This window comes from Sphaeramia orbicularis, chromosome 13, assembly GCF_902148855.1.
Source record: "Sphaeramia orbicularis chromosome 13, fSphaOr1.1, whole genome shotgun sequence".
NCBI lineage: Eukaryota > Metazoa > Chordata > Actinopteri > Kurtiformes > Apogonidae > Sphaeramia > Sphaeramia orbicularis.
Genome location: NC_043969.1, coordinates 49,665,059 through 49,689,811, shown reverse-complemented (window position 1 = coordinate 49,689,811; position 24,753 = coordinate 49,665,059). Strand labels below are relative to the sequence as shown.

General features: G+C 37.3%; 2 protein-coding genes, 1 long non-coding RNA gene and 1 pseudogene across 3 annotated transcripts; 2 read left to right on the top strand and 2 right to left on the bottom strand.

Annotated features, from left to right (window-relative positions):
- Nucleotides 1–1,430: 1,430 nt before the first annotated feature.
- rpl35a (ribosomal protein L35a) lies at nucleotides 1,431–7,293 on the bottom strand. The gene is made up of 5 exons (XM_030152432.1): nucleotides 7,247–7,293; nucleotides 6,312–6,348; nucleotides 5,930–6,082; nucleotides 4,393–4,537; nucleotides 1,431–1,521 (listed from the first exon to the last, which is right to left on the bottom strand). The coding sequence occupies exons 2-5, from the start codon at nucleotides 6,320–6,322 to the stop codon at nucleotides 1,498–1,500; spliced, it is 333 nt and encodes a 110-aa protein (XP_030008292.1). The 5' UTR covers nucleotides 6,323–6,348; nucleotides 7,247–7,293; the 3' UTR covers nucleotides 1,431–1,497.
- Nucleotides 2,072–2,265, bottom strand: LOC115431787 (uncharacterized). Its single transcript, XR_003937137.1, has 2 exons — nucleotides 2,196–2,265; nucleotides 2,072–2,139 (listed from the first exon to the last, which is right to left on the bottom strand). It is a non-coding gene; the product is annotated as an uncharacterized LOC115431787 (long non-coding RNA).
- An 8,705-nt stretch (nucleotides 7,294–15,998) lies between the features above and the next one.
- Nucleotides 15,999–16,925, top strand: LOC115431178 (olfactory receptor 11A1-like; annotated as a pseudogene).
- A 4,065-nt stretch (nucleotides 16,926–20,990) lies between these two features.
- On the top strand, nucleotides 20,991–21,917 carry LOC115431177 (olfactory receptor 11A1-like). The gene has a single exon (XM_030151410.1). It carries the CDS (start codon nucleotides 20,991–20,993, stop codon nucleotides 21,915–21,917), a length of 927 nt encoding a protein of 308 aa, XP_030007270.1.
- Nucleotides 21,918–24,753: the final 2,836 nt, after the last annotated feature.

Here is a 24,753-nt window from a genome sequence, read left to right as displayed (position 1 = left end):
TAATTATTATTGATCACATAAACCGGATGTTTTCACAGTTCTTCCATCGATGTTGGACTCAACGATCCAAACTGATTTCCAGGAAAAGATTTACTTGGTACTGATTCCAAATATCAAACGTCTACTTTTTATTCATTAAAAGGCTCTGAATGTTCAGATGTTTGAGAACCAGAACCAGCTCAGATCAAGAGGAAATGGGTTTGACAGTTTGATGGTTCTGTTGAATGAAGCCAGTTTTTTTGATTCTGTTGGATCTGGATCGGAACAGAACTCCAGATGGGTTTGATCACTATGGAAACAGCTCATCTATGGTCGTCCACTTCAGACTGGATTAAACTGACCACTAGGTGTCAGTGCTGCACTAAGAACACGCACATGTTTGCGGCAGCATCAAACTCCCCATGGGTTCCACATTTAGTCCAGTATGATCTGAAGTGGGTCAGACCAGTCAAATACTATCATAACTTCAGTTTTCTGTGTAAAAAAAAAAAAAATGCTGCAAAATGTTCAGTTTTACAAAAAATGTGAAGCAGTTGAATAAATACAAAAAACCATAAGTTCTTTAATAAAAATATTCTGCCTCAGTTTATCATTTCCACATGTTCATTGTAACGCACAGATCACAGTGGACCTACAAATACACAAACCATTTAGAAACAGGCAGAATATTGGTCTAACTACATTTCTCTTAAAACATTTCATGTTGTTCATATTTATTATTTTTTTCACTGCCCATTATGATCTCAAGTGGGCCAGAGCAGTAATGCAAGACAATTTCTAAACGTCAAAAATTGACAAAAATCTGAGAAACATGAAGAGAAATTTGAGAAAAAATGTTAAAACTGCATTTTAACATTTCAGGTTATTCACATTTTTTGTGAAAGGATAGTTCATAAATGTAAACATCAGGGTTCATACACATCTTTCAAGGTCAAATTCAAGTACTTTTAAGGGTCAATTTAAAATTTTTCCCGCACACCACCCCGTCACTGGGGTCAAATACATATTTAAATGAATGCATATTCTGAGGATTTTTTTCACTTCTCACAATGATGTACATTGTATTATGCTATACACGTCTAAAATTATGTTTCAGAATAGCAAGATGTTTAGAAATTAAAGAACACAAAGTTTTATCCTAAAAAAAGGGAAGCCATGCTGTAAAAAATGTACCTGGATTCTCCCTGGGAACACCCGCTAATTTTTTTTGGTCAAAGTTTTATTTTTCCAGAATGTATCACCTCTCTGTAATTAGCTTTGGCTTGGCATCTAACCTGGTAGAGTTAATAGTAAAAAATAAATCAGATCAGTTATAATTGCAAGCACTTTACCAAAAATTCAAGCACTTTCAAGTACTTAATCTTGACGTTACCATGGAGATTCAATTCTGGTGACCTTTAACCCTTTCCTCATGAATAAAAGACCCGACAGCAGGTTGGACTTCGTCTGTTTATTGTTTATGTACAAACAAACATCAACATCTGCAGCGTCTCCTCCTCAGACCCGCGATGGATACAGCATCTGAAACACAGGACACACGGGTCACATGACCGCCGCCGCCACGATCACAACCAACAACAACAAACACTGGTCTACAAGAACAAACCTGCAGAATAAAAGGAATGAAAGTTGACCCAGTCTGAGTCTCTAATACACATAAATTCAGTCCAAATGCTGGTTTTCTGTAGTTTCAGATACAGTCTATGATCTAAATGTGAATTAACAATAGAATGGGTTCGAGTCCAAAGGAATGTTTGTTTCATTTACAGTAAAAACAGCAGATAAACAGAACTTCAGTCATTTGTTTTCAGTTCATCCAACTAAAGTATGTTAGATTTAACACATTTAATCTGAGGCAGATCATTTATAATCAACTGTAGACACATAACGTCGATCAGACCGGAGCAGTTCATCAATACGATCAATGACGAGGATCAATATTCAGCGCATAGAATAAATATCATTAACCTGTACGTCAATGTTTAACAATAACCTTTATTTAACATTCTGATATCCAGGTGAGCATATTGTGCACACTTTGAACTTCATGTTGTAAAAGTTGTTCATTTTTAAAATTCTGATCCATCCACTAAAATCAGCCCATTGTAAACAATGTTAAATCCCTATACTAACACCATTCTACCAAGAGAGTACAAAATACACACTGACACATATTAGAACATTTAACATTTGACCTAACACTGAAAATAATGATGCATATTTACCAATGTTGGTGTTAGTCATTGACATATGACAGGATGAAAACTTTTTTTTTTTTTTTTTTTATTCAATTTTTATGTAAAATATCGAAACTGAAAAAAAAGTTTTTGCATCAAAAATAAGGTTTGTTTATTTTACAAACATGGCATTTAAAGGGTTAAAAATATGACAGTTGCGTATCTGGCATTTTTGTTTATGGCTTAAGTTGATGAAATACAAAAAAATGTAAAAAAATAAAAAAACTATAAAAAAAAAACTGACATGACTATGGCACTGCTCATATTTACCTCCGCCAAGGAGGTTATGTTTTTGCCAGGGTTTGTTTGTCTGTCTGTCTGTCCGTTAGTGTGCAACATAACTCAAAAAGTTATGGACAGATTTTGATGAAATTTTCAGAGTTTGTTGGAAATGGGATAAGGAAGAAATGATTAAATTTTGGTGGTGATCGGGGGTGGGGGGGCCCACGGGGGGGGCCACTGATCAGCCTTGGCAGAGGTCTGCGCTCTCTGAGTGCTTCTAGTATGAGCTTTTGGTGATTAAAGAATTTCTATGGGCGGGACAACAGAGGGTTAATGGACTAAACCCTTATGTCCATCATGTTCAAAATGAGAACATCTGTTAATTACAGATGGATCTAGAAAAAACTGAATATGGTGAAAAGGTTTAATATTTGTCGGTAAATATCAGAAACTGCAAATTCTAAACCCAATACAAGTAAAATATTTCAAATATTGTTATTTTAATTTTGATAATTAGAGTCTGCTCTCAACATTATATTTCCGGTTTGAGTAAATCCATCTTTCTACTGTAGAAACACCATGAACCAGGTTTAGCTCATCACAGTGACGACACTCAGTGACTGTTGTCCACTGAAGATCAGAGCTGGAAGGTCTGGACATTCAGAGTCTGGATCAGAGCAGATTCAAGGAAGAAGAGCATGGACAAGTAACAGGGACAACCACAGTCTGGAGATGAGCATCAAGAAAACACGAGTCAAGAACCTGGAGGAGCTTCACAAAGACTGGACCAAGGCTGGAGTCGAAACATCAAGAACCACCAGGGACAGACGAGTCCAGGAAACGTACAGTAAAAGTCACATTTGTAGACCCAGGACACTCCTGAACCAGCAGAGGAGTCTTATCTGGGCTAAGAAGACCTGGACCAGTACTTAGAGGTACTCCAAGTCCATTTTACATCTCATTTGTAAATCCAGGTTCCAGAGTCTGGATGAAGATTAGACTCAGAGTCCAGGTTTCTTCAAGTCCAGTGTGAGGTCTCCACAGTCAGGGATGCTTCTGGGTGTCCTTTTGGTCCACTGGGTTTGAACATGTCCAAGGTCAAACGCCTCCATCTACCAAAACATCTGAGACCTGATGTTTCCATCTGCTGCTGATGTTTATGGAGGTGCTGAGTAGGACTTGGACCAGCTCAGTGTCAAAACTGGTCTGAGCTGGACCTCATGGAGGATCCGTGGAATTTCGTCAAAAGGAAGATGAGACACTCAAAGAAACCTGGACTTCAGTAAGACCTCAGATCCACAGGCTGATCCCCCACAGACCCAGAGCCGACCCTGTACAGATCCAGGACCAACCCTGTACAGATCCAGGACCAACCCTGTACAGATCCAGGACCAACCCTGTACAGATCCAGGACCAACCCTGTACAGATCCAGAACCAACCCTGTACATTTGTTCTACGATTCATTTACTGACTGAACATATGAAACAGCCTAGTATTATTTGATTTTCATCATCTGTGAACCAACGTTCACAATTTACACCAAAGGCTCGAAATATTTCATTTAATTTGTACTGAATCTAAAATTTAAGTTTCACTGTTTGAATTAGATTACGAAGAAAATTAAACTTCTACAATATTATAATTTTTTCAGATGCGCCTGTACATTAAAAATAAACCACTGGGGATTTTTGTGTTGAAATCCAACTATGTAAACTGTTGTTGCAGTGAAAAGCATCAGATCTATTAAATATCAGATACGTTTCTACATATGAAAACAGTTTCAGATTCATTTACATTTAGGTGGAATCAAACTGAACCATCTTTAAGAACATGGTGGAGGAAAAAACCCTCATATTTTGGTGACATAAACCTGGTCAGTGACTAACTTCAACACCTTATCCCCCCCCCTTCCCGGGTCCAGGTCCGACTCACCACTCTGACTCTGTGTCCGATGGCTTTGGCCGGCAGGTTGCTGCTAAACTTGGCTCGGACCATGCCGCTGCTTCCGTGGGCGCGGGTCACTTTCCCCCAGATCACACGGGTCTTATTGGGTTTACCGCCGGGGGTCACCGTGTTCCTGAAAGACCAGGACGCATCAGACCAGTTAGACCACGTCACTCTGAACCCACATCACTTCATCACAGACATGAACAAAATGGGGAGCTGCAAATAAATCCTGTCAATGGGACATAAATGTCCTTTTTTTGTTTCTTCCAGCTCACAAAATGTCACAAAATAGTAAAAATGTTTTTTCTCAATAGTTGTTTTGTTTTTTAATCATCTACATTTGACGCCTTTATTTCCATTCCCTTTCTTCTGTTTAATATGATCTGTCACTGTCTGCCCATGCTGCATCTCACATGTTCTTTGGCGTTAGCCTCAACTTGATGTCTATTACAACCCTCTGACATTGCGTCCTCTAAAACGGTGACACTTGTTCCTGACGCTGCCTTTTTAGTATCGTTCTGGCTTCGAGTGGTTTATGAAGCACCAGAAGCAGCTTGTGGACAATGAACCATGGGTAAATGTGGAAAAGCTGCTGTTGATCTACAGTCAAACGCCTCTGAACTACCTCGGTGTCAGACCTGAACCCTCAGACTTCACTTAAGATTATTAACAGACGGATTACGGGTCTGAGTGGCGTTGACCATTTCTCCTTCATGAACCTGATTCAGATGGTCCACAGGTGCACAGAGGCAGAAGAATCAGTACCACTAAAATATGACCAATGGATAAAAACCTAATTTTTTCTTGATGACAAATCATGGATATTCTTCATGGTGTTAAGAGTTTGATCAGGTTAATCCATCGGACACACAGGACCCCATTTATTACATCGTACAGTGTCTCAGTTTCTGTATATGACTTCATTTGATAAGTTTAATACGAAAGACAAACCGCTGCTGTTTTGATCCATTATTCATTGTTACTATATGGCACTTCCACTGTGCATAGAATGTTGTATACATTATATATTCTAGTATAATTTACTCCTTTTATTAATTCTTGCTCTTTTATTTCCGTCTTTTTAGTTTCCAACCTTTATTTAACCAGGAAGTCCCTTGAGATGAAATCTCTTTTTTGAGGGAGACCTCTTTGACATTAGCAATAAGGTAAGAGGGATAGTATCTCACTTCTCTATGTCCTGATCATCTAGCGCAGGGGTGTCCAATCCTAGCCCTTGAGAGCTACTACTCAGCATGTTTCAGATGCTTCCCTCTTCCAGTCCACCTAACGGTCATCATCAGGATTCTGCAGAGCTTGATGATAGGCTAATCATTTGAATCAGGTGTGTTGGAAGTGGGATACGTGTAAAACATGCAGGATAGTAGTTCTTGAGGACCAGGATTGGACACCCCTCTAGCCAATAGTCAATAAGAAAACCTTTGAATCTTGACACTGACTGAAATCCAACAGCCCATGAGTCTGTTCTTCATCACAGCTCTCTGACCCCTGACCCTGGTCTTACTTCTTGGCCTTGTAGACGTAGGCGCAACGTTTGCCGAGGTAGAAGTCGATCTCGTCTCTGGTGTAACATCCCTCGATTTTCAGCAGAGCCGTATGTTCGCGCTGGTTCCTCAGACCACGTTTGTAGCCAGTGAAGATGGCCTTACTCCACAGTCTGGAAACACAAAATCATACCGCTGTAGACACACATGGTTCATAGAAAACAGGTAGCTTGATATTTTTCAGCCTTTTACCATTTACAGCAAAATCCAATCATGTAACATGTCTGATGAAGGTGGAATCATCTTAGAATCAGATGCATAACTGTTCTGAAGTTAACCTATTGTTTACACACATGAATAAAATTAAAAACACTTTTAGCCCAAACAGGTGTATGTTCTTACCTTCCAGGCATTGTGAGTCTTCTCCAGGTGAGTTCGCCTGCACAAACACAGTTGTTTCAGTTACTTAAAGATACATGTACATGTTACAGGTCACTGTATGGAATGTAAACTTAGAGTTAAACCAAGTTGATTCTCTCTGGACTAGAAGTGCAGCCCTTCTACTCAAACACACAAACTGACTGATACAATGATTTCTGCAGTTCTGACATGTTTCGACTCTCCCAGGTTGGAGGATTGGTGCGTTTGGATGAAACTTGGGTACTTCAGATCTACATCATTCTATAAACAATTCAGTCTATTCAATGTTTTGACCAGGTTCTGCTGCTGAGACCTACTCTCTCCTGTCATTAACATGTTGCACAGTTCATGCAGGTTGTACCGGTGTTAGCCGGAAGCTAACTCACACAACTAACAGCCTACTCATACAAAGCAAGACTAAACCTTATAAGATATAAAACATACCATAACATAAACAACACACGAAGTTGAGTTCAAAGGTCCTGAATCCAGGTTCAGAATAAAACAGCTAATTTAAACCAGTAACGACTAAACACAAGGACAGATGCTAACATGTTATTGGAGCTCGAACCGGACCCAGTACTAAATTGTAAACACTCTGAGGTTAACGAGCACACGGTCCGGTCACAGGGCAACCAGAGACCGGGGCAGAGTACCGGCGTTGCGGACTCAGAGGCCAGGCGGACCCGTAGATCTCTGCGGGGCTCCGGCGCCCTGCTCCGGGCTGAGCTGATCCTGTTAGCCGCCTGTTAGCTCCATCTGAACCACATCTCCACCATCACGGAACCCACAGAAACCAAAATACCCCGACCCATGGCGGGACAATGTATTGATACTAACTCGGTGTTTATGGACGAGAAATAAAAGAGATTTAAGGTTTAAAACAGACAATTTGTCAGACATATTGGATTCCTTACCTGCACTGTGACGGCAAAGATGGCGGAAAAGGAAGCTGAAAAGGCATGCTGGGAAATTATCCTGAACAGAGGGGTCCGCGGAGCTGCCTGTTCAAAAAACACCGACAAAATGGTCCTGGTGTTTTAGACTGAGAGGTTTATTTTATTCTGTATAAGGAAAAAGACACTGAGACATGTGAAAACCAAACGAGCTTTGATTGTTCATGAAAATTTGAATGTATAAATTCCTGATTAGACCTCTGACTTTATTTTATTTTATTTTATTTTATTTTATTTTATTTTATTTTATTTTATGATGTTCCTTACTAATATTGTTCACTTAAGTTTGATATTGTTACTCAGTCTGGAAAATAAGTCTTTTTCTATGAAACTGATTGAATGTATAACCAGATTTTGATTAATAAAGTTGAAAAAAAAAAGTGCAAGTTAAAGTTTCAATACGTAAAACAGGTATGTTGTTAAAGTTTTCAAATTACATTAAAAGTTAAACATGTTAATGTTACTGTACAGAAGGCTGTATGGATTTGGGTAATATAAAAATATAAAGCATATTTACTACATATACTGAAATGAATATAGTTGCTACATTTTGCACTGTTTTATGCATTTTAAAAAATTTATTTGTTTATTGTCTATTGCATTTTTGCATCCTGTTGTTTCTATTGTGCTTTAAAAATACATTGGATTATTTTTTAATATTTTTCTCATCCATGCATTAAACTTAAAGGACTTGTTTTAATCCAATTTCTTACATGGAGTGCTTTATTACTTAGGTTTGTTTGTCACATGCAGTTATACAGAGTACAATGCACAGCGAAATCTATTTTTGTACCTGCAGCCAATAGTAAAATAGAAAAAAAAAAAGGCATACAGCTTAGAAATATATATATATATATATATATATATATATATATATATATATATATATATATATATATATATATATATATATATATGTGTGTGTGTGTGTGTGTGTGTGTATGTGTGTGTGTGTGTGTGTGTGTTTGTCATTAGATTTTTATTACTTTTACTTAATATCTTTTTCTGTTTGTGTACCTACATACCAGGATGTCCATATTATGAAAACTATTCTTGTTTCTGTTTCTGAAAACTTTTTGACATGTTATACTATCTATTTAAAGTAATGATCCATCTGTTTTTACTAAAATGGATGGACATAACAATCCAATAAATGCATGAATCAACAATAAAAATTAAAAAAAAAAAATCTGTATAAGGGACCACGTTAAATTTTAATTTTAATTATCAAATTATCAAATTTACAGTGGTATTTCAACGTTTCACTTCTGCAGTTTAAAACTATTTTCTTTTAGATTTTCGATTCTAAAGTGTGTGTGTTTTTAAGTTTACACTTATTCGATATCTGTTTATGACATTGTTGTGGTTAAAAGCAGTGGTTCTTAACCGGGGTGCACTTCCTCCACAAGGGGGCGCCAGAGATTGCAGAGGAGCCGCGAGGCTTTGTTTGCATTGAGGTTACAAACTGAGAAATGCATTTGTGCATATTAAAGAGGAAATAGTTTTACACGTGATAAGGTAATCAAAAGTCTGTATGAACCCACTCAAAACATGTTGTTGTCTGCAACTGAAAATATCAAACTATTTATTAGTGTAGTTGTAATTACACATGCACATGTGCACATGCATCAAAGCCGGTGGTGACATGATGTGCATGTGCAACATACTGCCCCTGTTTCAGTCAACTGTCTGAAGGAGATCTATGACAAAGCTGTAAACTGTACTTCATGTTTATTTTTGCAAGTAAAGATTTCAAAGGAATCAGTTGTTCTGGTGCATGTGTGAGGGCACAGGACTGGGAGAGGGAGGGCTGGCTGGTCTTGGACACAAGCACTGTTTCATTGTCTTTTTAAATTCATTTTGCACTGTTTGACATGTTGAATTCATACTGTTTAAAGTCAAGTTTTTTTTTAAACATTTATTAAATTTATACAGTTTAAAATGTGTTTTATTATTATTATTATTATTATTATTATTATTATTATTATTATTATTCATGATAATAATAATACGAATAATAATAATGATAATGATAATATATTGTTTAAAGTGTGTTTTCTAACTCATTTATCAGACCAGACCAGAGGAACAGATAATCCACAGCCCGAGTTCAGATTTATTAGACATAGTGACATCTGGTGGATTCAGAGATAATTAACACCAGTCATGACCATGAGGAGAAACAAGTTAAACACCTCCATGAGATCAGTCTCCAATCAGTAAGTTCGTGTTCAGCATAAGCGTAAGAACAATGAATGTTCATTTATTGGTTTATTTGCAAAAGCAGAATGAAAATATAGTTTTCTTTAATGTAAACCATGTTTTTTTTTATCACATTAATACAGTTTAAAGTAGCTTTAACAATATTTCACTCATGACATCATCACTGTTTCCGCTGAGGTTAAACTGACCGTGTGAATAAAAACACACCATTCCTCACAGACCATAGGAACTATGTACATTAGTGTCATTTCAGAGTTTTTAGTGTGAGTTGGAAAGTTGCATTGAAATTAAACGTGTGAAGTCATTCGTACACTGACGGTTTAACCTTTGACCTGAACAGTCTGTTGGACATTACGTCTACATGTCTCTGCATTAGTGACCCAAACACTGGCTGGGTTTTAGAACCTCGACCTAAAACTGTCAGTCCGTTTTGAGGTCAGTGTGGGCAGAACCTGGTCCTGGTGTAGGTTCACACTGAGTCTCAGTAGGATCCGGATGAGCCCTTTGAACATGGACATGGGCCGGTTCAGATTCTGTTTCATATAAATCACTACTAGAACCGACACATTTAGATGGTCGACATGTACCCATCACCGTCAGACACCGGTTCATGGATCTCATTCATCATAATCAATCAATGTGTCATTTATTCATCATGTTTTCATTCTTCTGATAGTTTTTTTTTTTTTAACACTCGAATTTCAATCATTGGTGATCATCTTGTCTTCTGTCAACATTACACTTTAACATCTAACTGACGCTGACACAAGATAATAAACATTTTACATATTTGAAGACTTCATTTATGTTTATCTTTAAACTTCACTGAACAGAGGTCAATAAATGAACCCTTGTGTCTCCCTAAGAAATGGTTTTTAATTTTTAAATGTATATTTTTTAATCGTTTGGTCTGTGTTGATGTCAGTGGATCATTTTTGGTAAAGATGTGTCTTTTTAAACTCTGACTTTCTTTTAATAAGTTCATTTTAAGTTGTGTTTCTGAAACTCCTTCTATCTGTACTGGTTCTTACTGTCCGAAGTCTGAACTCTTGAACCTGGGTTTGGGTTCCCAGTCCTGGTCTGTTACTGATCAAGTCCTCTCCTTCCTCCCACTTTTCTTGCTTCTCTACATAGTCTATAATAATGGCAAAAACTACATATTTTGAACCTACAACAACTGAACCGTAAAATCATGAAGAGCATTCTGTTACAGTAGACTTTCAATCTGGAATACAGCGTATAAATGTTGAGATTATTATTTTTTCTATTTATGGTATTATTTTCATATTTGGTTCAGGGAGTAAATTGATCCTATTTACCTGGTTTTCACTGAACCCATTTACATTCATACTAAACTCTAATCAGTATCTGATTTGTGGAGTTATCAGATTATTATAGTTCATGTAAACAGTATAATCTGATCTGTTTTCAGATAACAGCAGTAATCTGATTATGAGAAATCAACGCACCTGGATTTGTCCCCAACACTCTGATGTCTTCGTGCACGTATACCTGTTCATCTAATTGATTTAATTCCTTCATCTTCACACGTGCCCCCCCCCCCCCCCCCCCCAAAAAAAAAAAAAAAAACAGAAAGTTTGACTCTACCTTCTACCTAAAGAAATCCAATAATAGACTGAAACATGTAAACCAAGGTTTTTCAAAGAGCATCCAAATCCAATCATTACAGTTATCTGATTTCTCCTGGTGATCAGATTTGTCATGTCATGTAAACGGTGTCAGTGTATGAACTGTACACCTGTTGATGAGGAATGTAGGTTTGGTGTGATAGACATAGATCTGTGTGGTAAATAAAGATAAGATAAGATAAGATAAGATAAGATAAGATAAGATAAGATAAGATAAGATAAGATAAGATAAGATAAGACAGACAAAATGTGAAACCTGAAATATAAAGAAAATGGCATGAATACAAATGGAGCTAGCATGCTAACTAGCATGTTATTTTCTATATAATACATGTTAACTGCATGCATTATACAGAAAATACTTCATCTTCTGTGTTTGTAGTTGTTATAAAACCAGGTCAGTTAACAGTTTAGTGATATTCAAAACACAGGCATGTGAAATAAGATGTTAAACTAATTTTTTCTTGGTAGTTCTTCTCGGTTCAGCTGGACTGGTTTAGCTCCAGTTGAACCGAGAAGAATGACGATGTGGGCAAATGAGAACCTACACAGACATGTTAAACTGATGTTAATAAGGTTTTATTAACGTTCATCTAATGGTTTTCTGAGACTGACGGGAATAAATCAACAGTTTCATCCATTGTTACGTCCTATTGTGTCTTTTCTACAATATTTATCTCTTGTGGTTTTGTCTTGTTGCTGTTCTAATGTTTGCTCAGATGGATTCGTCTTTTCTTTGTCTTGTTATTTATTTTATTTAACTCATTCTGGATGTTGTGAAAATGCACAGTGACGTTAAATAAAAATAACGAATAAACGTTAAGGTCAAAATCAAGTAGAGTACAGACACATGTGTCCAAATGCAGGCAGTAACGGGAAGATGTGGTGTGAAGAATGAATGATGAAAAAGAGAATGATGTAAAAGTATTTCTTCCCTGTGTGATGATGGCGTGGCTTCGGTGTGTTTCATCATGTCTGCAGTTTTAACAGTAATGAGTCACTGTGGACCCGTGGACACTTGGACACTCAAGAGGACCAATTAGCAGGAGGAACACCATGCCATCGCCATAGTTAGCTGAAAACACACCGCCGGCAGCCTTCGCTCTGGGTGTTTTGTCATCCTGTTGAGACCAAACAACGGTTACATCATGTTTTTGTCACTTTATTTCTTCACTTTAATGACATAAACACATGGTTTGATGGTACCTGGATGTGGATCTGGACCAGGTCTGATCACTCAGATACCCGCTGCTCATATTCTCTCAGTTTCATTCAGAAAATTCACTATTCAAACTCAGCATTTGTTTCTGTGTTGGTTGTGTCCTTTCCTGGCTTCATTAATCATGCATTTACATCTGTGTGTAAACATTATTGATAAGGTCTACTGTGATAATTACTCTGTAGTTACACTGGCCTGTTCTGACACCACAGTCAATATGAACTCATCACCACATGTCTGACCATCTAATGTCCTTTATTTTAATTGTCTACACCTACATGAGGATCCTTAAAGTGTGTTTTTCTGGATCTAAACAGTCCAGAAGTAAAGCTGTCAGTACCTGCACACCTCACCTGGCTTCACTGTTAAACTTTACTTTTGTTTTTTTTTTTTTAACATCATCCAGAGCAGGTTTAATATGAGGCATGTTCCCAATATGTTGAGAAACCTTTATTATTGTGAGTCCTCACATGTCAGCCACCTTTTTTTTCTCTTTTTTTTTTTTTTTAAACCCTTTAATGCACGGACTGAATTTTTCCAAAATCCATATCATCTGTAAAAGTCTGGTTTTTGCAGAAATCTAATTAAATAAGTAATTTTAAAAACCATGAGAGTAACTGCGTCATTTTCTTATCATGAGAAATTAATAAAAAATGAAGTTTAAAAATAGTTTGAATAATTTGTGAGTTTTAACAGCGTGAAAGTTCAGTACGACAGGTCACAGCACAATGTACATTTGTTGTCAATATTCTAATTAATTCAATATTATTATAATGATTATACTACATAGTTATTGACTATTTCCAACTTACAATTCGTACATGTGGTGATTCTTAATCTTTCATCAATAGTAAAAAAAAAAAAAAAAAAAAAAAAAAAAGTTAAACAAACACTCCTGTTTATTTTGACCGGAAAGGCCAAAGGTCAAAGGTGAGGAGAAACAGGAAGCGGCAAAATGGCGCCAAAGCAGTCAACACCTTACTTATTACAATATGAGAGAAATAGTATCCTGTGTTTTCAGTGTCTTTTATTCTTGTTTTGGACTTTGGTATGGATCGTTGAACTCTGATATTTGTGTTTGACACAGTTCTATCGCTGACGGACACTGTACCTGGAGCAGAGCTAGCGGCTAAGCTAACGCTAACGGTTTCTGTCGTCAGTAAAAATCGTAAAAATGGCTGTTCTTCTGTTGTGGATAAAATGAAACAGTAGAAGGAAAAAATGTGATGGGAGAAACTCCTTTAGATGTTTTGGAACTGCCGTCCGGAGTAGTGAATACTCTTCTGCTGGTGAAGGTGGGTTTTCCTCCTGTTCATCATGGACACCAACGATAGCCTGAAGGATGGGATCTGTGTATCTCCTGAAGCTGAAACTCATCCTCCTTGCAGATGGATGTTGCCCTGTCGGTCCAGGTTTCTCCAGAGTTTGTACAGACTGTGTAGGATCTGCTTTCACTCTGCACATGGAGGTTTTGCTGTGCGGCCAACAAGGTAAAACAACAAAACATGATTAAAATTCAAAAAATCTAACTAAGAGCACTGTAAAACTCAGACTAAAAGAAAACCAGACAGAAAGTTGAAGAGTAAAATACACTGATCTTTTTAACAGATACTTAAAGTAAGATACTATGGCTGTATTCATTTTCCACATTCCACATCTTGGATTAAAAGCTTTAAAATTTTATAATCTATTTAAACATAAAGAATTCCACTGTTAGTTTGTCAACTGTACAGCGAAAAACTAGTTTTATTCCACTTTGTTTACTGCATGGTTGTTTGTCAAAGTGTAATTTCCCTTTCACCAGCTAAACGTTTGAAATTGAAGGACACCTCATCACTGTGGTTCTGGTCTGTTGGTGCTGATTCACTTAGTTCAAGTTGTGAACATTCTGTGTTTTCAGACCAAACTAAAAAAGTTCAATGCAGAGATGCCAAAACATGAAGTCCTGTTGAGTTTACAGGTGTGAACACAACCCCGTGGCTCATTTACAAACACAATGGGACAAAAACAGAATAATCTTGTGTATCTGACAGAACAACATTTTAGCTCATGTAGTTTATTACTACAATCTGCCTACTGTCCTGAACCACCTCTTTTAACCTGGGGGTTTGATAATCCAACGACTGAATAAACAAGGAGAGGGTCGGTTTAAACCTGGAGTCAACCTGTAGGAAAATGTCCTGAGTAGTACTCAAATAATCATACTATACTTAGAACAGAGTTTGTACTAATGTAGTTACTAAAGTGTTATCTCCCACATTGGACAAAAAAGATATAATCCAAGAGTACAGACGTTTATGGATCGACATGGTTTCTGCAGCAGATCCTTAGAGTACTATATCCCATATATAACAAAGATCAGAAATCTGTAAAAAATAACATCAGTGGATGTTCAGTGTGAGGTCTGACCTGTGACATGCTTCCATATGATCATGTTGGAATATGTAAGGTACAATGTGGGAGTGTCGAACAGTGGTGCTTGACCTGGGGTGCACACCAGAGATCCCGGGGGGGTGGGGGTGCAAGGCTTTCTCTGCCATGAGGTTACAAATTGTGAGTATTCTATCTGTGGGTGTAAAAGAAAAAAATACTTATACACAAGAGCTACATGATATATGAAAATTAATCGTTATTGTGATATCAACACTTGTACTGTTGGAATGATACAGTTGAAGAACATATAAAAACCTAAGCATTATATAATTAGAATGCGTTTTCGATACAGGGGTCTTCAGTTTGACACATTTTTGATACTTTTTCAGTACAGTGAAGGAGACCAGTGGGGGGGGGCGCACTCTGTAACTACTGAAAACCGAAAGTGAAACTTAACATGCTTTGAATGTCCGACCTGGCTTCTGTGCCTCTGTTATACTCTCTGTTGTCATGTTTACCCCCCATTATTGGGGCCCCAGCCTCAGAATAAAGTGTTTTTTTTCGGGGGGGAGGGGGCGTTTGCAACTGTGCTATGCGATGGCATGGCACCGTTGCTGAATGCATATAGGGGACACCGTGCACGTGGGTTCTGCTTGTGTCCACCCTGCTTCCCCAGTGTTTGTGTTCTTCACATAGGCTACATGTATTTGTTAGGTACACCTCTGTATTGTATGGAAGGCCCTGAACCGAAATGGTTCGATACAAAACAGTGCACCGTTATACCCCTAAATATGTTTAAGCCATGATTTCTATGTTTTGTAATCGGAATATAATATTATGTAGCTACGATGTCTGTGTTTTTCTGATTTGTTCCATGTTGTGGGATTTATTGACATTACAGGGTTACAAGCTTCAAGGGGTAAAATGGAAAAATACAGTGTCATAGGTGGGTTAGTTTGGTTTTTAGGAGGGTTTTCAAGTGCAGGCATGTTATGTTTTCTAATGATTTCTGTTTTTTAAAGTTGGTCTCTTGGTATTCTGAGGTGTTTTCTTTGATCTGAAGTGACCTCAGTCTGACTCATCAGGATGGTGACGTCACACTGGTGTTGAAAAGTTGGATATAAGCAGCAGATGAAGTTTAGTGATGGATGGGGAAGAGTTTGTGCCACAGATGAATGACTTGTTTACTTCCTTAAACTGCACTTTTGGTTGGTTACATTTTACTTATTTATTTTTACTCAAAAGGATGATGATTAACTCTACTCATTTTTCATATTTCATTCTTTCTGCTTACCTTGACTCTGGACTTTTAAAATACCTACATTTCTTAGTTGTCATGTGTTTATATATTGTAATCATTGTGTCCAATGTTCTGCTGATTGTGGTTATCTGTGTGAACAGAAGCTTACATGAACCCATGTACTTTTTTCTGTGGGGTTTGTTTGTTAATGAACTGTTGGGCAGCACAGCTGTGTTTCCGTTACTACTGATTGAGATCCTCAGAGACATTCACACTATTCCTGTTTCATTTTGTTTCCTGCAGATTTTTGGTATTTTTTCATATGCAAATGTCGAACTTTGTATCCTGGCCGCCATGTCTTAGGACAGATATTTGTCTATCTGTCATCCTCTGCAGTATCACACTCATATGACGTCTAGAAAAGCTGCTGTACTTATTGCTCTGACATGGGTTTATCCGTTTGTGGAGGTTGGTGTTATGGTTTCTTTAAGTGCTCCTTTACATCTGTGTGGAAACGTTGTTCACAAAGTCTACTGTGATAATTATGCAGTTGTCAAGTTGGCCTGTTCAGACACAACAGTCAATAACATTTACGGAATAGTTTATACAGATATCATGTTGTTTAGTGTCCTGAGTGTCATTCTTTACTCATATATGAAGATCCTTAAAGTGTGTTTTTCTGGATCTAAACAGACCAGACATAAAGCTGTCGGTACCTGTACACCTCATATTGCTTCACTGTTAAATTTTGCTATCGGAGGAAGTTTTGAAATATTTCAGAGCAGGTTTATTATGACCTATTTACCCACTGTGCTCCGTATCTTTCTGTCATTGTACTTTCTCATATGTCAGCCGCTCTTTAGTCCATTAATATATGGACTGAATTTGACTAAAATTCACGTCATCTGTAGAAGTCTACTTTCTAGTATATATTAATGAGCAATGGAAATCAGATGAATCTAATGGTAGTATGTGATTATGAGTGTATTAAATCTGAAAAAGGACAGATTCTGAACATAATGGTCCAATGTTTTCATTTCAATAGTAATGTGTTCATGGGTGTATTTCATGTACATATAATGTAAAACTAGTGTTTCATTATCAGGATGAAAGGCTTTTGCTGACACAATACTGATAAACACTGGACCTGAGACTTTAATAGGTTTCCCTGGGCCCTGTTCCAAGCAGTGGGTTTAACCGTGAACCCTGAGTTATTAAACAATGACCTGTTTTGTGGTTCCAGATCAGGTGTTCAGAGTTAGTTCAGTTCACTCAGACTGTTCTCTTGGAGTTCAGCACCTGGCAGCTGAGTAAAGGCATTATCAATGAAGCTAAGGACAGACAATTCACCCTGTCAAAGGGTAAACAAAAGGCAGAGCCACCAGGTGAATTCAACAGAGATAGAAATATGTGAAGGAATAAATGCATGTGTTTGTATACTGTGGACTATCAATATAACAACAATATATCGCAATATTTCATTTCTCAATACTGTATCGATTTCAAAAAGTACTGTATCGATATTTTTAGGTATTTATTCAGATGCAGATTTTGTGGAGGTTCATTTTTGTTTTTTTGTTTTTCTTTTTTGTTTATATTTTATTTGTTATTATTTAACACTCTTTTATTAAATAATGTTATTTCCTTTGTTGGAATTGCACAAAAATAATGTTCTGATGTTAGTTATAAACTAATAGAATATGAACATTTGAACAGAATCTTAAACTGTTATGTCTGTAAAACATTATTTAAGTTTTAACACAGGAACATTTTGTGACATAGCATTAGACTGATTAGATAGAGTTTTGATCAATAAAAATGTGATTAGTATTTAGCATAGCATATCATATAGCATAGCATATAGCATATCTCTGGTGTAATTCAATTTTTCAAGGAAATAATCATTTCAAAAAAAGAAACAAAGAAAAATGGCCTTTTTAACAGTATCATGATATATCGTGATATATCATATCATGATACTAGTATTGTAATTTGTATTGTATTGCCTGATTCTTGCCAATACACAACCCTACTAGCAAAACCATCAATATTTTGGAATTAAGTTATGTAATGTTGGCCAGTCATATATATTTTTTCCCATGGATTTCCATAGTGGATCGTCATTTAAAGATTGATAAAACTCAAATGCAGGATGCACCAAAATATGACAATAAATTGCAGACTTATGAAACTGCCTGAGGCAATGTGATTTCAATCATCTGCCATTAAAACGGTGCCTTATTAAAGCTGGAGAGAGTAGTAGCCTTCAGCCTAGTGGACATTTTATCAAACCAACTCAAACTGAGTGCAGAACAAATCTACCCACAAGTACAAATAAAGTTACCTTGACCTTGAGTCACCTTTGCGCTTCACCCTGTTGCTAGAACATGTCGTAATTTTCCTTTCAGTGCAATTCTGCATATCATGACAGAGGTCACCCTCTGCATTTTTCTGTCTGTACTTGACAGCTTTCCACTGGGTGGATTGCTCATTTTCTGCCCAAATACACGAGTCACAAAAAGTTAGGGATATTCGGCTTTTGGATGAAATTTTAGAATGCACCTAAAATGCAATAAAACCTTTACAAGTGAACTTAATTTGACCATCTCTAAATGTTTGATTGCACATATCCAACTGTTCAGTGTTTCAGTACTTAATGCATAATATGCTGTTGTCTAACAAGGTGATTAACAAGGTGATAAAAGTGATCCATGAATCAACCACTAAATGCTCTGCTTCAGTGACAATTTATGTTCAAACGGTTCTCTTCATCGTGCCGTTCACATTTCAACATCATGAGACCAAGAGGACACCTAACAATTGATCAACGGTACCTATCCATTGTGAGGCTTCAGACAGGATTTTCTCAGAAGGAAGTTGCCGCTGAGTTTAGAATAACACAGATTCATCAGCAGGTTGCAACAAAGACACAAAGAGACTGGAAGAGACACAGAAAGGCATAGAAGGGGTTGTCCTTTGGCCACATCCACATGTGAAGAGTGTCCTGCGGAGCTGGTTAATGAATTCCACTCAACTCCAGGCACGTTTAAGGGTGGTGAGAGGTGTACGAGTGTCATCTCTAACCATTAGAAACCAATTACATCAGCAAGGTCTGCATGGTAGACGACTTGCAAGGGTACCTGACCACACCACCAGGCACAGGTGTCAACGTCTTACCTGGGCAAGGGAACATTTGATCTGGATGAGGAACCAGTGGGCCTCAGTGCTGTTCTCTGATGAAAGTTAATTCACATTGACCAGAAATTATTGCTGGCAACGCAGCTGGAGACATCAAGGACAATGCTGTGCATCAGCGGCTGTTGTCACCAGACAAGCCTTTGGAGGTTGTGGTATTACAGTCTGGGCAGGTGTGTCTAGTTAATACAGAACTGCCCTACACTTTGTGGATGGTACTGCGACAAGCCACTACTACCTGAAAAACATCATTAATCCAGTCATTGAGCCTCTACGTGAGCAACACAGGCCTAATTTCATCTTTATGGATGGCAGTGCCCCAGCTCTTCAAGGTCACATCATCAGGCAACAGCTGTTGGAGGCTGGGGTACCTCACATGGAGAGGCCTGCACTCTCTTCAGATCTGAATCTCATAGAAAACCCATGGGATCAGCTGAGGCATTGTGTAATAATAACAATGGTGATGATGATGATGATAATAATGATAATAATAATGATGATCATGGATTGGTTTTATGTAGCATTTTCTAGTTAAACAAAGTGCTTTACATTCAGTCCATTATTCATTCACGCTACAGTCACACACTGGTGGTGGTGAACAACATCTTTAGCCACAGCTGCCCTGGGGCAGACTGATGGAAACATGATTGTCAGTTCACTCCAAACAGCCCTTCCGACCTCCACAATCATTACAAATAACCTGACGTTCACAGGTCATGCTAGTCCTTTGTGAATAGGGCTGTAGACATTGGAGAACATTCAGATTCTTTGTGTGAACCTTACATATGTCATTTAGAGATGTCCAGATCCAATCTAAAGAAGATTGGTATTGGCTGCCAATCTGGCATTTTTTAGAAAATTGGATCAGATTTCGTCACGAGATCAGGCTGAGGGGGCAATGCCCCTTTAAGCAAATGTCCTGCCCCTTCAAATTAAAGTTTCCAAAGATAAGGAAAAGGAAAATGAGCTGCATGACAGTGGGAGACTAGAGGAATTAGTAAAGCGTCTTAAGTTTCACTTTCACTTTGTACGGTTGTATGGTCTGCGCATACTCGTCGTGAGATACGTACAACACAGAACGCACCCCCATATAATCTTTGGGTAAACCTGTTCATAGACGTGCTATAGCAGGGTCTACGGCAAACATACAGCCCGTGGGCCAAAACCAGCCCACCAAAGGTTCTAATTTGGCCCACAATATGAATTTGGAAAGTACAAAAAATTATACTAAAGTAATCAGGAGTCAAAGGTGTCATACTTGCTTTAGTTCAGGTTCCACATTCAGCCCAATTCTGATCTCAAGTAAAATAATAGCATGATAACCTATAAATAATGACTCCAAATTTAAATAAAAATTTCATAGTAAAAAGTATCGGGATCGGTATCGGCAAAACTAATCATTAAAAAAATCAGATTGGAAGCAAAAAAAGTTCAAATTGGGACATCACGACAATCATTCCGACAAGTGATCAGTTCTGACCAGCCTCCAGTCAGGGTGAAGCTGGACCAGAATTGACCATTTCTGTTGTTTCTAATGGTTTCAGTTTTATAAAGTTGGTGTCTTGGTATTCTTAGGTGTTTTGTTTGACCTGAAGTGACCTCAGTCTGACTCATCAGGATGGTGACGTCACACTGATGCTGAAAAGTTGGATATAAGCAGCAGATGACGTTTAGTGCAGATAGATGGGGAAGAATTTGTGCAGCAGATGAATGACTTGTTTAGTTCCTTAAACTGCACTTTGTTAAACAGGTGATATATACTCATATCCTTTTCAGAGATAATTGATGGTTTTGTCCAAAAGGATGATGGGAAACACTTCACATTTTTCATATTTCACTCTTTCCGCATACCTTGACTCTGGACTTTTAAAATATCTGTATTTCTTGGTTGTTGTGTGTGTTTATGCTGTAATAATTTGCACTAATGTTCTGCTGATTGTGGTTATCTGTGTGAACAGGAGCTTACATGAACCCATGTACCTTTTTCTGTGCAGTCTGTTTGTTAATGAACTGTTCGGTAGTGCAGGATTGTTTCCATTCCTTCTGGTTCAGATTCTCAAAGACATTCACACTATTTCTATTTCACTTTGTTTCCTGCAGGTTTATATATTTTTTTCATATATAAATGTCCAAATTTGTATCTTGGCTGCTGTGTCTTACGACCGATACCTGGCCATCTGTTTTCCGCTGCAGTGTCACACTCATATGACATGTCGAAAAGCTGCTGTACTTATTGCTCTGACGTGGGTTTATCGTTTTGTGGAGGCTGGTGTTATGGTTTCTTTAAGTGCCCCTTTACAGCTGTGTGGAAACATTATCCCCAAAGTCTACTGTGATAATTACTCTATAGTTAAACTGGCCTGTTCAGATACCACAGTCAATAACATCTATGGAATAGTTTATACAGTTATCGTAATAATTGGAATCCTGAGTGTGTTTTTGTACACTTACATGAAGATTCTTAAAGTGTGTTTTTCAGGATCTAAAGAGACCAGACAAAAGGCCATCAGTACCTGTACACCTCACCTGGCTTCACTGTTGAACTTTACTATCGGAGGAAGCTTTGAAATATTTCAGAGCAGGTTTAATATGAGCTCTTTACCCAGTGTGCTGCGTATTTTTCTGTCATTATACTGGATCACATGTCAGCCACTCTTTAACCCGTTAATATATGGACTGAATTTGACCAAAATCCGTGACTCATATCGAAGGGTTTTTGTTAGCAAAATGTAATGTTCAAAGTCATCTTCAGTGGAATGTATTTTATGTGCATTTACTCTGAAAAGGAAGCATAATTGAAATGATTAAGATTCTGAACTTTAAATGTTTTTATGGATTATGAATCATTAGTTCAGTTTTTCATGTTGTAACAAAGAAACTCAAAAACATACAGACAAACCAACATTAACTAATGATTAAAGAAATCATATGTGTGTGTGTGTGTGTGTGTGTGTGTGTGTGTGGGGGGCGTATCTACCACAATACTAATACATGTAAACCATACCGGCGTATAAGTGAAACGTAAGACGCTTATAAGACGGGGGTCAATAAATCTTAAGTTGGGGGCTGGGGGAAGATGTATAAAGCTGGGGAATAAAACGTAACAGTGGGGGGGGGATTCTAAGAGCAGAGGGACTTCTCCATAAGTACCACATTGTATGTATTTCTCTCTCTTTCACAGGTCTTCACAACTAACTTATGAGTTTGGATTTGATTTATTTTGTGATACATATCGATATCATCTGATTTGAAAAAATATCGTGATATGTTTTTTTTTCCATATCGCCCAGCCCTATGAGCAATGTATCTAATGTGTTTTTGTCATAATATACATTAACTTACAAACACATAATTCTGTTTATAGGGACTAAACATGTCTAAAAGTAAATTGTTATGGAAACGTTTTAGTACAATGGAAGTTGGTGATGTTTAAAGGAAATGAGTGATCTACAGCAGTCTTGTATTATTTTTGACTTTCATTTGATTGTATAATAATGATCCACTCGTACATCATCCCATGTATTCCACAGACAATGAAGAAATAAAATGAGTAAAAACCACTGACTTAAAAAGGACTGTATTCTTTATACCTGAAAATCATCTGTTACATGATAAAAACAGTCTCTTATAATTGAAAAAGTCTTTATCAACCGGTATGAATCACAAATTCAGTTAAGTTTACTGAAAATTTTCCTGGTCCTGCCCATAGAAGTTCTTCCGCATGTCACTGAAACTGTGTTTTTCCATACAGTTTGTTTTTAACTCTTTACATTTTTTTTTCTTTTTCACCATCTTGAGCCATAAACAAAACACTAAATACTAGGGGTGTAACGGTGCACTCTTTTGTACTGAACCGTATAGGTTCGGGGCCTTCGATTGAGCACAGAGGTGTACCGAATGAATCCATGTAGCCTATGTGAAGAACACAAACACTGGAGAAACAGGGTGGACACAAGCAGAACCCATGTGCGGGGTTTCCTCTATATACATTCAGCAGCGGCAAATTCTCAGTGCTGCTGCAACAAAAACCCAAAACATGACAACAGAGAGTATAACAGAGACACAGAAGATGGGTCAGATGTTCAAAGTGTGTCAAGTTTCGGTTTTCAGTTTGTTGCAGCTTTGTGGCACAAAGGAGTCCACGGGTTCCTTTATAGAAAAAAGGGTTTTATTTTTTAACTCAGGTTGGTAAAATCCAGTGAACCTGCTCCTCTTCTCCTTCACTGTGCTTCTGCTGTGGTGGTACTGTGAGGTCACGTTCACTGCATCTCAGGGAATACTGTGAGGTGTTCACAAACACCCTGTAAATTACAGCGTTTGCCATAAACAAACATTGAACATTCAAAAATACATAACATGTGGGGTGCCTGTTAATGCACAAATCACTGAACAATATTTTGTAGAAATGTCCTCTGTCCCACAGGTAAGTTACGGAGCACACCCCCATATACCCCCCCTTTACTGGTCTCCTTCACTGTACCGAAATGTATAGAAAATGTATTGAACTGAACACCCCTGTACTGAAAACAAACCGAACTGAAATTTTTCTGTACCGTTACATCCCTACCAAATACTCAACAACTGTCATATTTTAACCCGTCAAATGCCATGTTTGTAATGTAAAAAAAAATCATATCTTTGATGCAAAAAAACATAGTTTTTTCTTCCCAATATTTTTTTCTTGAAAAATTGGAATTATTATTTTTTTTAATCATTTTTTCATCCTGGCATATGCCAATGATGAACACCAACATTGGTTAATATACATTATTTTTTTGTTCTAGGTCAAATGTTAAATGCTCAGTGTGTCAGTGTGCATTTGGTTCTCACTTGGTAGAAGGGTGTTAGTGTAGGACTTTAATACTGTTTACAGTTTCAACCTGGTTTTACTTCGACACCACCGTGTTATTTTTTTTAAAATTTTGTGTAACAGCGTGACAAAAGAGACATTTCTGTTTTCACATGGAACAAACTGTCTGTCTGTCTGTCTGTCTGTCTGTCTGTCTGTCTGTCTGTCTGTCTGTCTGTCTATCTATCTATCTATCTATCTATCTATCTATCTATCTATCTATCTATCTATCTATCTATCTATCTATCTATCTATCTATCTATCTATCTATCTATCTATCTATCTATCTATCTATCTATCTTTTATTTTATTTGTTTTGTTTTGTCTCATTCTATTTATCTATTGTTGGTGTTTCAGAACATGTATGTGCTGATGCTCTGTACATACATGTTTCTTGCTGATGGAGTACTTTCATGCGTGTTATGTTCCCAACCACATAAACACATCATTATTAGAAACGAAAAGTCTTCATTCAGCATGGAATGTTTTATTTTTCATATTTAATACACGCATTATAATCACATACTGTGGTCATATGTTACAGCTCATTCAAAAAGCTTACTTAATAAGAAATGATTACAGGAAAAAGCATATTAATCTGCAGGTATCACCAAACTTGACAATTAAAACACATTATACACATTCATAAACTGAGTAATAGTTCAACCAATTGCCCAAGTGGAAGTACTAAATAATGAATAGTGAATTGTAATAAATCAA